Raw genomic sequence first — 14805 nt, 5'->3', positions numbered from 1 at the left:
CATTGGAGCACAATTATGATATCGGACGCTAAAGACACGTGCGACTGACAAAGACAGGCGCAAGTAGGCTATTTTAATTGTAAAGGTCTGACAGCGCTCTACTTAACCACTGATCTTGTCCACAAGAGCGGTCAAGTCTAGTTTCTAATCAGAGCAAAACTGTTGTCTTTTGCAGATTTCTTTGTGTACAATTGTAGTCGCAGTAGTTAGCGCGGTGCGCAGGGAGTATGGGTAGAAGGGAAGCCCAAGGCGACAGCAGGAGCGTCATGAACACCGACGAGAGGTCTGGGCTGGAAAGTCTGCAGGATATCGCTGCTTCAGGCAACGACACCGGTGATGAGTTGCCGAGCTATGAGAGCCGTTGTTTTCGGGGTAGGGACAAACGCCGCCGCCACGCCGATGAGAACGTTTTGGGCCCAATAGAGAACCAGAGCCAGACGTCCCCGGTGGCGGTGAAAACGCATCAACACAAACACAACCTAAAACACCGGTTCGAAGTGATGGAGACACTGGGAAAGGGCACATATGGGAAAGTGAAGAGGGCAATGGAGAGAGCAAGCTTAAAGATGGTGAGTTTTGCTTTCCCTGTTAGGTTGTTCACATAATTTTCAAATCTGTTATTTTCTATTCTGTGGTTATATGGTTTTACTAGCCTGGGCATTCTGAGAATTTGTATATATTTTTGTATATATATTTATTTCCTTTTATACAATCCACTGCATGTGTTCTATCTCCTGTCTTGAGAAATTCCACTTCTCAGATCAGAATCAGAATTCTCAATCTCGCTATAAAAAACAAATGACAACATATGAAAACACTTCATTTTGTCTGAGATCCCCTTCTCCTTGGCTTCTGGGTGATCTAAGCGAACTGGACTTTATTGTTACTCTGACTGTGTGTGTGTTTTGTCCAGTAAGTGAGTTGCCAGGGCCCCGATACCTTCAGACAGACGTCCACCTGATGGAAGTGCATAAAAGGCTCTGTACCCTTCAGCACACACACATACACATCTGAAAATCATAGACTACAGATATTATTTACTACTATTCATTTAGTTGTAATACAGTAATATACCCACAACATTTTGTGCCCCCCCAAAATTGGTATTTATTTTGTTAATATGTCTATATTTGTAGGTCAGGGTTTAGTACACAGAATATGAAGATAACAGTGTACTGTAGCGGCCATGTGAGCCTCTAACTCCTCTCCGTGTTTTAGTAAACAAACCCAGTATTATGTGGGATAATCTAACGGGGCAACCAGATTAGCACGGAGAGGGACTGTAGCCGAATCCGCTCACTGATGACCACTTAACACAGAGACCTGCATTCCCATATTTAAAGGAGAAAGAGCAGGAAAGAGTATCTACGAGAGAGAGAGAGAGAGAGAGAGAGAGAGAGAGAGAGAGAGAGAGAGAGAGAGAGAGAGAGAGAGAAGGGGAGGAGGGTGAGAGTCGGAGTGGAGAGGTGGGCCAGAGAGGTGGTGAGAGAGGGAAGTTGTATTCCCGATGCCAGCGACCTGCATACTGAGGATTCTTTGAAACAAAACAGACATTTATTTTTGGAAACAGTGGCAAGGGCTGTCTTAGGGGGAGGAAAACCTTTGAGTAGGGAAGGAAATGGGTGGTGACTTGGTTAACCCCCAGAGAAAGCAGAGCTGGTGTGTGTGTGCGTGTGTACGTGTGTTTGTGTGTGTGTAAGGCTTACCAGGCAGGGAACCAAAGACTGTCTAAGAGTCTGTGTAATTCTGCTGTTTAATAAACCACAATTATGGAACCACGATTAAGCAGGGGCCGACAGTTTTTGTTAAGGGACTCTCCCCTTGTGTAGAGGGTGGATTGAAATGTGTGTGTGTACGTTTGTGCGTGATGGGGGGGGGGGGTGCTCTGCAATTTAGGAATCTGTATCTAAAGTAAGCTTGTTTTTCCACCACACAAGATTGCTCACACACTCACACACTATTGAGAGAACACACTACTTAAGTTTGTGCATCACCCTCATCCTCTATGCATTCAGTCCCCTCAGGGTGGGCATCCGATTATTCCATCCAGCAAGGAATCTTGTGTGTAAAGGAACTAAATATTTCAGAGCTCATGTACATTCCGAGAGCCGGAAGTCCACACACACACATACTTTCACACACACAGCCTTTATGTAGCATGCGCGTGACCTCTAAGGAATGCTCTCATGCCATTAGGGGAAAACAATACCAAGAGTGCCTTTCTCTGTGCTCGGCTAGTCAGGTCTGAGCGACCCAGGAAGTACCAGTGGAATGCCAACGGTATGCCCTGACAGCCCAAAGTGGCACACAGTGACACCATTCACTAAACAGACACTACAGAGGAAAATAGCCTCTTGGCTAACTCTGGCACATTTATAGCAATGTTTATCAATGTGCACTCTCCGTGTTAAATAAACCAGAAGATAAAATGTAATAAACATTCCTTCCTGCAAGTCTGACCCTGCCTCATGGCAGGGTCAGACTTGAATTGTACCATAAGTACCATTCATCAGATAGGTCTTTGCCGACATTTCGGTGGTGTAGCTGGTCAAAGCAGTGTTTATGGAAGGTGGTCATTGCATGTGTGTCAGAGGACCCGAGATTGAACCCTGGACTGGGCAAGTGAGGGAGATAGCGATGCTGTCCCACCTCCCCACCCTGTACTTTTGCCGTTTATTTGCCCTCTTCTTTTCCTCCCATCCACTGCCTCCCTCGACCAGTTGGTATGTAGGTCACCATAACACAAGACCAGAGTGTCTGTCACCTGCGGTGTCTGGAGGCCTCCCAGGTTGGTGGGTGTTACAACATGGCCTACCAACGTTTTGTTGTGTAGAACTGTGGGCCAAGGCAAAGAGCAAAACGGCTGAACCGGAATGTCTGTGATTGCAGTCTCTGTGAGAATAATCCAATGTTTTGTTTGAGAATGTACGAACATTTATGTGTCAGTGACATTTCTAATAAAAGATTATGTTTCAGGTGGCCTTTCTACTTTAAATATTTTGTCAAACAGGGCTATGTTTAGCTGGCTTAGCTGGCCATGTCTGTTTACAAAAGTTGTCTAACCCTTCGAGACTAACTGTAATGGCAAGTATTTCTGATACGGACTTGTAGTCACATGGCTAGGTACAGCTTCAACAATAAGAGTGATCTGCACACTGGGAGTGTGGCCAACCCTACACAGGCTGTATACAGCAGGAGCATCAGAGATTCCATTCCTTTGCTCTTTGTGACGGAACATAATTCCGCTAACTCACAGAGACCCAGACAATCTCATCTAATTCACAACAGAATGAAGAGCCCTTGGAGTCTGTGTGTTTATGCAGGTTTGTTGTGTAACCATGGCGTCCCAGGGAGCATGTGAATCTTTTTCTCTGATGTCCCAGACGTCTTTCAAGCAGCTGAGAATTCGAGAACTTCGACCGGATGGAAAGGACCCCTGGCCCTGAGAGACTGAAAGTGGTTTCCAGACTCCAGAGCTGCTCAGCACCACAGGGCCAGGGCTTCAACCCCACGCAGCAGTTATCCCTCACGGGACATGTGGCCCTCTCCTCCGTCCATGATTGGGTGATATTTCGATGAGCATGAAGTTCGTTTCTTAGTATTCTGAAAGAACGTTCTCCTTTTTCGTCGTACCTTTAATTTTTTTATCGTCAATCTGTACCGTCGATCTCACGTTCATATACAGTATATGAGAGAGAAAAACATCTCTCTCAGATTGATTGTCGAGTAACAGGATCTCTGGAGGGGCTTGGGGCTCGTTCGGGGTCGCGTGTGCATCAGGTTGTGGTGGATTCTGGGGGGGCTTTGGTGGGTACAGTGCGTGAGATTAGGTGAACAGGGTGTGAACAGATCAGCTGTCGGCCCTCTGCCTCTGGCTGAAGGCAGATCACAGGAGAGCCTCTATGGCACCATTCAGCTCCCTAAACTCCTATAACCACCAGTAAGTCCACTAACACTGAGTGTGGATTTGTAAGTAGTGACTGTGTGAATGAGCATGTCTGTATCGTTTTCAGTGTACAAATCCTCCATTTTTTCTTTATTGTTTTTGTGTGTGTGTGTGTGTGGGTGGGGGGGGGGGGGCAGCAGTACCAGCGTGTATTGGGCTTTGTGCTCGTGATTAGAAATGGTGTTGCGATTAGTAAATGAGGCGCATTAGTGCGAGAGAGATAAGGGTAGATTGGGTTAAGCGGTGAGTGTTTGCGGCTGTTGAGGATTTAGGGATTGAGGAGTCTGTTGTTGCTGGAAGCGAATCCTAGCAGAGGGAAGAGACGCGGACAAACAACAACAGGGGCAAACAAAGCATCACCACGGCTACGGCTGACCGTGATGGACGGTGGTTGTGAATCTCGAATCAGCGAAAGTATTTTATTTTCCTCATCCTTCCTCTCATTTTCCTCTCTCTCTCTCTCTCTCTCTCTCTCTCTCTCTCTCTCTCTCTCTCTCTCTCTCTCTCTCTCTCTCTCTCTCTCTGTCTTGAAACGGTGTGTTTGTGCATTGTCTCACAATCACTAGTTCTTTATATATTGTCTTACAGAACAGGGCCAGCACTCTCTACAGTTGGACACCCTCCTGCTGTTGGGGAAGTCAGGGTTTGGGTGGAGGGCCTTTCTCACAGCCGTTTCACTGTATACATGCCCTGTGTTTTCCCAGGTGGCCATTAAATCCATCCGTAAGGAACGAATCACCGATGACCTGGACAAAGTGCACATCCAGAGAGAGATAGAAATCACCTCCTCCCTGAAACATCCCAACATCATCCGGATCCATGAAGGTGAGAGCACACACACACTCAACGTACCGCGATGTGCCATCGGCCGCACCCGTGCGTGAACACGCAAGCGCGCACGCATCCAGCACACGACGGATACCCACATACCCTCGCTCGAATGACACGCGTGGCCCCACGCACGTAACCCCACAGCTGCTTTCTGTCCTCTCCCTGCAGTGTTTGAGAGTCGGGATAAGATAGTGATAGTGATGGAGTACGCCAGTCGAGGAGAGCTGTACGACTACGTCCACGAGCGGAGGAGGCTGCCAGAGACAGAGGCCAGAGATGTCTTCAGACAGATCACTTCAGCTGTGCACTATTGCCATAAGGTAAACAAATATGCCCACCCACGACACCAAAACATGAATAACGCCCGCACACACGTAGCATAATGCAGTCCAATCCGGTCTGAATCCAGTTCTTCCTATGTGCTGGGAGTGAAAATACATATTTATATGCATTTATAAATGCTTACATATAATGAAACACTATATACAATTGTACTCAGGGCAAATATTTCAGTGGCTGGCTGTTTATTAATGAAAAAATTCCTTTGACATTTGATACTAAGAGAAGGTGTCACATTCACAATGATATCAGTAACCCAGAGCCATCAGAAATCCACTCCATCAGACCCTAAATTGCGGAGTGTGTTTGCCAATGAATTTGAGGAACCTTAGACTTGCTCGTGCTGCAGTTGCTTTGTACACAGTAGTGTGAGAGGCAAACACGGTATGGCTAAGCCTGGTCAATCTGCAATCTGCAATGCTGCAGAACAACTTGACTTCAATTTTCAGGTCTCTTTAGATTAGCATTACCTTTCACAATCAGATACTGACACAAATGAACAAGTTGCCTTAACATACATTTTTTTAATTTAATGGGGGGAAAACATGATTTGGCCCCTTTGGCTTCACAGCTGGATTGAGTGGGGAGTTCTGTGTAACAGTTTTAAAATAGACATGAAAGTTCTGGGGTGTATGAAATATTCAGAAGGTTACGAGGTATGTTGTTACACAAGCCAAGTCTTCACGCCTCAACAGGGAAAAGGAAGGACTATTCTGCCATGACTCTACACTACCCTGAACATTCTACCCTCTCTAACTTCATTTGTTTGGAAATAAACCGCTAATAATACCTGTTGAAACAATCAAACGTTATCTTTCTTGCCTTCTTTTGTTTCTGTTTTTTTTTATATGGTCCACATGGAAACAAAAACACAATAATCACACGTTTCTCAGCTAAATAAACCCACCACCATATTCACAGACGACTCCAGGAAACACACATCGTATTAGTGGAATGTTTTCCATCATCTCAAACTCCTAACCCTCATGAGTACTTCAAGCCATACCAATGGCTATGAATGAATGATGGAGGAATAACAGAACATAGCTACAGCATGCTGTCAAAACATAAAGGCTGTGACTAACAATAGACTGGCAAACACACGCTGTGGTTAAGCCCACGGTTGAGCTTTTACCCCCCAGACAAATAGCTGTGTCATTTCTAAAGTAGAGCTTATACAATACTAATGTTCCCTTCTCTCTTTCAGAATGGTGTTGTCCACCGTGACCTTAAACTGGAGAATATCCTGTTGGATCAAGACATGAATGTCAAAGTGAGAGCAATACACAAACACAGACACACACGCACACATTGATTTAGCCACAATATCTGTACCGACATACCAGTTTTTAACGAGAATGTGGACTCGTATAATTTTATAATCCCAAAAATTACGAATTTTGGCATTTCTACCATAGAAACTAGAGCCAATCACACACATTCAATACATTTAAAAAAAAACTCAGACCACAAACATTTAATGTGTTGCCAAGGCTTGTGCTTAGAACTGGTATATAAACACTGTGCCAGTTCTTATAACAAAACCCTTGGGTCATTCCTTGCCTAATATGGGCATTCTGCTCCTTATATGGGCGCTGTGCACAGCCCAGTGGAATGCACGGAATCCACAGGCAATTGGACCAATCGTAGAGTTTTATTACCAGTCGGCTTTGTCTGTCCATCAAAAAAAAAACAGACTGTGCACCTCTTGGGAGTTTCATTCCAGACCTCAGTCCAGTGGAATGCACAGGGTACTGTATGTCTGCACTGTGTGCTCCCATAGGAAGGATGGAGGCGTTCATTGTTTTCCTACAGACTAATGGCTGTGTGCATGATGAGGGTACCACTGTGCTTATTTCGGTCAAGCATTCTATAGAGACAGTCACACACTGCAGGCTAGCATCCATTTTGAACCAAAGTTGTATTTAGAGTAGTTGTATATTTGCATGCTGTAAACTGTTTATACACTAAGATTGAATGGATTTAACTATTAATACTTGGGTGTGTTCTTACACAGAACATACTAGACTAAAGCAAATTTAGATGTGGAGGGGATGTCAGTCAGGGGATTTAGAGATTAGGATTTGAGTTTTTTTTATCACTTTAATAATGTCACAACAACCAGTATTTCTGAGCCTGTTTCTCCACTGAAAGTTGTGTGAGGAGAGAAGGGAGCTGGACATTAGGCAGAGGTCTCTAATATTAGTTCAGCTAATCCCACGGCATGTTCCGAGAGATATGATTAGGAGAGAATCAGAATGTGTGTCTGTACTGTATATGTGTGTATAAACAGATGGCTACTGTAGGCTGGTTCACAGTGAAGATGTGCCTCTCAACAAGAATCCATGAACATAAACAGAGCTAAACCACCAGACTACTGTGCTTGATCGGCATTATTGCCCAAAACAATGTACACACACACATTATCAAAACGACCAGCACACACACATGATGTCTAGCATAACAAGCCTATGCAACGTTCACGTCCTGTGGGGTCACCACATTTGTACACACGTTTTGGGTATAGACAAGCATCACTCTGTACAGGTTATAAATAGTTGGATTAGCATTATAAAATCATTGAATTATATTCTCTTCTGCTACTTTGTCGGCGGTCCATTCACCGTTTATATTTTGTTTCACAGCAGAGATGGAGCGACTCAGAAAGAGTAGAGAGAGAGTATGTGTGTGTGTACTTGCAAGTGTGTACAGTATGTGTTAGAATTCATTTCAGATAGCGAGGAGCCTCAGTCTGGCTATCTGGGAGCCTTCCTGCCATGAGTGCTTGTTCCGTTACGTGACTGTTTAGTTGGGCCATGCTCTCCTCGCCGGCGCTTGCATTGGCCAAACATGACCACACTTCTATTTTTGGCTATTGCTAATCTCTGTTTTTATTGTTTTTGGTCATGGTGGACAACACACTAAAATGTCATTTGTTATTATTATGTGTGTTGTATGCCTGTGGGTGTGATTCCCCTTATACGGCGCAATACTGGTTCACTTAGAAAAATACGATTGATGAATTGTTCCCTTCAAGTTTACGTATTTATTTATTTTCTCCATCTCTCTTACATCGCAGCTGGCTGATTTTGGTCTGTCCAACAATTTCCAAAAGAACAGCTTGCTGAAGACATACTGCGGGAGTCCACTCTACGCCTCGCCTGAGATAGTCAGAGGACTGCCCTATGTGGGCCCTGAGGTGAGGGCAGCACACGCGTGTCAAATGTCAAACCTGGGACATTGAATTTGTCATGTATGTTAAAGAAACTATGTGTGTGTGTGCTAGGTGGATTGCTGGGCATTGGGAGTGCTGTTGTACACCTTGGTATATGGCAGTATGCCGTTCGACGGAGCGAGCTACTCCACCCTGACAGAGCAGATCCGTCAAGGACGCTACCGCAGACCCAACCCCCCCTCAGGTAAACCTGGCAACCCTGTAGATCACACACATACAACTGGATTGACTTGTTAAAATTAGCCCAATGGTAATAACTAATATGAATAAATGATAAAACGATGTACATTATATAACGTTGGATTTGCTTTGGATTAAAGCTTCTGAGAAACGAATGATAAACCGTTTGATAATGTGATGACGCTGAATCTGTGTGTGTGTGTGTGTTTGTCTGTGTCTTCCAAACAGATGCATGTGCTCTGATAGACTGGCTGCTGAAGGTACGCGTGGATGAGAGGGCTACCGTTGAGGACGTTGCCAGCCACTGGTGGGTCAACTGGGGCTATGAGGAGAGCGTGTGCAACTGCCCCATGACACCCCACCAGGATTGCCCCTCCCCCCTTCTTGCCCGCTACATTGACTTGCAGAACCAGATGGCAGCTACAAACAATCTTCCCATCGATCCCATCTGCCCGTCCTCTGACCCCTCCCTCCCTCACCTGTCTCACCCTTCTCCTCACCCATTCTACTTCAGTTACCCCCTCAAGGGCGACCGGGGAGGGGGGGGGAAGGTACGTGGTGGAGCGTCAAGCGTGAGGAAGTCTCGCAAGGAGAACACCATCCCCCAGAATGAAACGGGAGCTTGTAGTTCCGTTTGCACTACAACTCCCACCGCCGCCGCCTCTCCTTGTTCCGCCTCCACAGGCTCCGGGGAGAGGAAGAAACCAAAGGGGATCCTGAAACCCCAGAGAAGTTTCGATTCGGTTTTTCTACCCCATCACACTGGGAGAGCGGAGTCCTCTTCCACCCAGGCGTGCAACGCACCGCCCCCATTTCACCGAGCACACTCACACACGCACCAGGAAGTCCTGTCCACCAGCATGCCTACCCCCTCCACATTCAGCCAACCATCCTCCAAGATGCCTAAGAAGGGGATCCTAAAGAACCTATACGGAGTGGAGTCAGGCTACTCCTCCTTCCCAGAGAGAAGGGGCTCTGGGGCGGGGGAAGGCGTGGGGAGGAGAGGTGGTGGTGGTCCGGAGGCTCTGACGGACTCTTCTGATCTCCACCTCCGCACCCCCAGCGCAGACGGCAGTCTCACCATGCGCACCGAAGCCTTGAGGAGAAGAAAGGGGATTCTGAAACGCAACGGCAAGTTCTCACGCAGTCTCGACTTGCCCGACGACCACCGTTCATCGTCATCCTCCTCCTCTTCCGTTCCTCTGCGGTTCCCCCAGTCCTTGCAGCAGCTTCTCCAGGACACCGGGGGCAACGGCAGTCCTCAGGAAAGGTTGAGTCGGCCCCCTAGCGTGGTGAGCGAGGACAGCATCCTCTCCTCCGATTCGTTTGACCTCTTGGACCTCAGCGCCCAATCGCGTCGCAGACTCTTCTGCAGAAGTGTCCGACGAAGTACCTGTAGCTCTGAGGAGGACCTCGACACCCTCTGCTCAGAGGTAGGAAGAGGAGAGGGCCAGGGCGAGGACGGTTAAGGGTGAACAGTGAAGACTTTCCGAAAATACAGTCACTAAGAGTGATGCACATTTGACTGACTACCACTGGAGACTGATGATGAACATTCTGATGAAATGTCTTGACATATGGCCTTTGATAGAAGAGACTGTTGCCAAGACATGAATGAAAATAAATCTTATCTTTATGAAATAATAAATATGTTCAATCAACTGAAATACACATTATTTCTAACATTTTGAGAATATGGTTTCTGTAGAATATGAAAGATCTAAGATCTAAACATCTATGCAAGCCTGTGTTTGCATTTGTACATGAAGTCAGGTATTGAGAGGAAATATACAATTGTAGGTTGTGGTGAAACTGGTTCAGTTGCCTGGGTTGACTCCCATTTGTCATGGGAGTCATGTTAACATTGAATGTGACGTTAATGCCCATAGAAATTAGTTCAATAGATCATATTGTAATGTCTTGCAGATGCTGTCATTAATTAATGAAAAACAAAAAATATAATTGTTAAAAAGACTGTGCTCAAACCGTACAGACTTCTTTATAGTCGAGGTTACTATTTATTCAGTCTGGGATATGAGAATCTTTTTACTCCAAATGAGCCTCAAAGATTTGTTCCTGGAAACTTGTGTTTGCAGAATGTTTGAAGTCCTGCAAGTTGTACCCTGATAGGAAAAGTACTCCAGCGGACGGCCTATATGCTATTACTTGGGTGGTATTTTATTCAGGTTTTATACAGTACATTATACTGTCAACACACTCAGTTTTCCCTGGTGCTGATATTGTAATTAGAATGTACTACCTGAGGGATGTGCCAGAATTAACTTTATTATATTATCAACTGCTGTATTGTAACTACCCTAATCAAAGTTTGTTCATTTAGCCTTTACATTAACACATTTCACTTCTTCTAAATATGTATAGGTTCTGGGGGCAGTCCTTGGGTAGAATACACATATCTTTAAGCTCTGTTCCATTATAGCACTGATCACAATTCCATATTTCAATGGCAATAAAGAAATTCATGGAGAGTGAAAACAAACAAAGATCAATTTGTGTAGTTCAGAGACATTGTCACGATAAGTGCAGGATTGGGATCAGGACAGTTATGTCTATGGCCGGTGTACATAAGTGTGGAGAAAGTGCTGGCAGTTAGACGGCCATCTTGGATACATTCAAATAATGTTTCACCATATGGCCGTGAGTACACAGGTGAGTACACAGGTGAGTACACGGGTGAGTACACAGGTGAGTACATATACTATCCACCTGGAACACAGTATGACTGGCAGAAGGACCTGCTTTTCTTCCTAACATGTAGATTGCAAACAGAATATATCTGATCTTTCACCTTGCATTTCTGACTAGTCATACGCACTTAACCCTGACCCTGTGCTTCTTTTAGGTTCAAGTTCTAATTCTAAATATGTTATTTTCTCTAATTTGTACCCCAAATAGCTCTACTTTCTGAATAGCAGAGGTCACTTTCCTCTATGTGTCCTTCATTTTGTTCATAGTGTAGGTGATTATGAAAGATGCAGAGTGGGTTTATGATATGCAAGTCATCATTGTCTTGAAAATCTGCAGATCCAATACTCTTATCTTGCAACATAATGACATCAGATTATTGATCGTAAAGTGACGGTGAGAAAACACCTAAAGCCTCTTTGTTCCTCTAAAATCTACAAAAGAAATAGATGACCACTCGATCAACTGAGGCAATAAACATGTGTTTATGGCAGATAGTGTCCAGAACACGTTGGGACATGGCCACTAAGTTGCATAACCACTGTCTTGGAACTTAATGGAAGTTAATGTGCATTACATATACAAGGAGGAAAGAGGGACCAGTGGAACTATGTGCCTCCAAACTCATATTTCAATTCACCTGAAGCAGATGTAAGGAAAATAGATGAAACACAAGCATTTCCACATATCTTTTCTTCCAAAGAATAAAAGGATTTCAACTGCTCAATTTGATTAATTAGGAATTGGGGAAAGAAAAAAAAGGTTAATAGAAAATCCCATCTCAATGTCAACCATATTCATACCAGGGCCTGTGAGATGATAGCAACAACATTTTCAGGTGATGCTAATGTAAGTCCTAATTGGAAAATGCCAACAGACAAATGCCAATTGTTTGGGCACACCATTGTTTTACTTCTGGCTAATCTTGCCAGGCCCCTGTTGTGTGTGCCAGAACATATACTATAGGCACAGTCCACTATGTGAGCAGTGTGTTTTACTTTTCAAGCTTCAGATATTTGACAGTTTGTTTATTTACTATAATAACTAATAATGACAACTTTAGTTGGTACCTCCAACACACTAGGTCACTGCAACCAAATACTATCTCAAATAGAACCATGGGTATCCATTATTTAGTAGCATAGACCTATCAATTGTTTATGGTTTCAATAACATGAGTATTTAGCTAAGTAGCTCAAACAAGCATGTACATCATTAACAAAAAGCAACAAAAAAAAATCAAAGAGGAATGTAGTCTTAATGCTACAGGGGCCTCTTGTCATTTAAAAATGTGTCATGGTCTGTTTCCTGATTCCGTTAAGTAGTATTTAATGGTATAGAAGGATACTAAAGATGCTGAAATATGCCAATGGTCTGGCATTGCTGATTCATACCGGCGGACCAGTTTAACTCATAATCCTAAAGCCAAGAGGCTTTTCTCCCTGGTCCTTCACGTGTGCTCAAAAGGCCCTGTAGAATGAGCAAAAAGCACACAGTTCTCAAGGGTACTTACCAACTCTCAGGGGTTTGGGAACAGAAGTATTAGGGCTGTGAAATCCTTGATAAATCACCAGTTCTGAGGCATAACATTCGGTCCTGTGTGTGTGGCCCGTTAAAGTCTTAGCTACTTGCCCAGTGACCATTGCACACACTTTTGGGACATTCATTAATTGTTCCAATATTAATCCCCTTTAACTTTGCAGGACTCTGGTGTTGGATTTGATAAATACATCTATTGGATACAAGTGCAAGATCAAGTATTTGTGACCTGCACACACACCAGTGACTTCTGTATTGTGTGTAGTTTCAAAGTATGTCCGTAGTGTAAAAGATTCACCGAATTTGGTTTAACTAAGGTGAAACCTTGAGATGTAGCTTGTCAATTTCCTTTTTTCATAATCCCATAATCCCTCCATGACAAATACATGGAAAGGTTAATGGCTCCCTCTCCTGGAAGAAACATCCCATCTACAGCTTTTCTTTAATCAGCATATGTACACAAGCATATACACTCATCAGCAGACCACTACAGGCTCTTTTTTTCCCCTCACTTGACTTCTCCAACGTTTTCTTCTCCATCCTCTTGTTCCTATATGACACACCCTCTGATGTGGTCACTGTTCGCACTTCAGGTCAAGGAAAGCCGGCGTTTTTGGGGGTATCGGCTTGGATCCAACTTTTCGGGTTTAGAACAATGTGTTTTTGGTCAAAATGCTCAGAACAGTTCAGAATTGGGTGCGTCGAATGGAACGGAACCCTGTCCGTGGTAGGGGGGGGGTCAGATGTCTCCGGTTAATTTTCTACCTGTCCAATCAGCAAACAGATCAGAGTGGCTGAGAACGATGACGATGATGTCGTGCGCTAGTTTGTGTTGTAGTTCCGTAATGGCGGCGGAGAAAGATTCGAGCCAAGCCATTCGGTCCGTTGTGGCAACGCTGCCGAATATCCAGAAGTTAAAGCCGGAACAAGAATAATCTTTGATCCCCACGGGGTTCGTTTGATTTTCCAGCTAGCTCCGTTAGTCGTGAATGAGTTGGCTAAGGCGAACGCTAGCGATTGGTTATGGCAGATCAGATTTGCTCTGGGCAGATCCAATAGTTTTAAACTTCAACAGAGTACCCGCCTTAAAAGGAAGATAACGCTTGTCAATGGAGCGAGCCCAGACTCTCTGTACAAATGAAATGTACGAGAGTCTGGTTAGGACCAATCTACTTGCTATGGCCTACCGAATAAATGCACAATTTCTAAAACAAAATGACTAATTATTATTATTGTTAAGCCATTTTACTATGATTATGGTTACGATTATGTTATTATTAAGCTATTATTATTGGGTGTGCTTTGCCTTCGGCAAGGGCACAACCTTTGTTCTCTCACATATATATTATTATTATTTTTATTCTTTTTGCCCCCCTAAAACTCAGTCAATATTTGGCCTACATAGACAACGTAGGTGTCAAAAGTTTCGTCTTGGTAGCGATTGAGTTGCTTCTATTGGAATTTACGTTCCGTTGCATGGTTTAAGTGGAAATTAAGTGTTTGTGGCGAAAAGTGAAGCTAACGGTGGCTAATTTGCTAGCCACAGTCAATGACGCTACTTACGTCACTAACGTCACGAAAACACGCGTGACTACCTTTGCCAGAACATTCGTTTCACATCTGTTAACTTGGGGGATAGCTAGGCTAACTATAGCTTTACTGCAAGGCAGCTGCAGAAACGCCACAAGAAAAGAGGCCAGGGTGATAACTATTTACTCATTTTACTTTGTGATATGACACACAATTGTGATGTGTAATGTACAATATAAGCTGCTATTATTAAGGAAGTACATCTACTTTCGGAAACAGTAGTCTACTATTTCACTGAAGTATTAGCATCATGACATTAGCCTGTGTTTCCCGGGCAACACATACTACAGTGGTCTATGATGTAGCGTTATCTGTTTTCAATCGTTAAAATAAACATTCCTCACATATACATTTTCGTTGTAGGATTTATTCTGACATTAGAAAACGATTTGTTGGTGAAATTACCATTACCTGTGGTTTCAAACCAGTGTAGCTCACT

General features: G+C 44.1%; 1 protein-coding gene across 1 annotated transcript; it reads left to right on the top strand.

Moving 5' to 3' along the window:
* The first annotated feature begins 80 nt into the window (after nucleotides 1-80).
* LOC136946164 (NUAK family SNF1-like kinase 1) lies at nucleotides 81-10428 on the top strand. Its single transcript, XM_067240402.1, has 7 exons — nucleotides 81-569; nucleotides 4651-4771; nucleotides 4946-5097; nucleotides 6324-6389; nucleotides 8196-8315; nucleotides 8403-8535; nucleotides 8760-10428. Exons 1-7 carry the CDS (start codon nucleotides 228-230, stop codon nucleotides 9998-10000), a joined length of 2175 nt encoding a protein of 724 aa, XP_067096503.1. The 5' UTR covers nucleotides 81-227; the 3' UTR covers nucleotides 10001-10428.
* The last annotated feature ends 4377 nt before the right edge of the window (nucleotides 10429-14805 follow it).

The sequence above is a fragment of the Osmerus mordax genome, chromosome 7 (genome assembly GCF_038355195.1).
Source record: "Osmerus mordax isolate fOsmMor3 chromosome 7, fOsmMor3.pri, whole genome shotgun sequence".
NCBI lineage: Eukaryota > Metazoa > Chordata > Actinopteri > Osmeriformes > Osmeridae > Osmerus > Osmerus mordax.
Note: the sequence above shows the minus strand (reverse complement) of the source record. Positions and strands in the feature narration are given on the sequence as shown.

Coding starts and splice junctions, on each gene's coding strand:
- LOC136946164 (XM_067240402.1), top strand. CDS start 228: ATGGGTAGAAGGGAAGCCCAAGGCGACAGCAGGAGCGTCATGAACACC. Junction 6,390..8,195: donor ATCAAGACATGAATGTCAAA/GTGAGAGCAATA, acceptor CTTACATCGCAG/CTGGCTGATTTTGGTCTGTC. Junction 8,316..8,402: donor TGCCCTATGTGGGCCCTGAG/GTGAGGGCAGCA, acceptor TGTGTGTGCTAG/GTGGATTGCTGGGCATTGGG.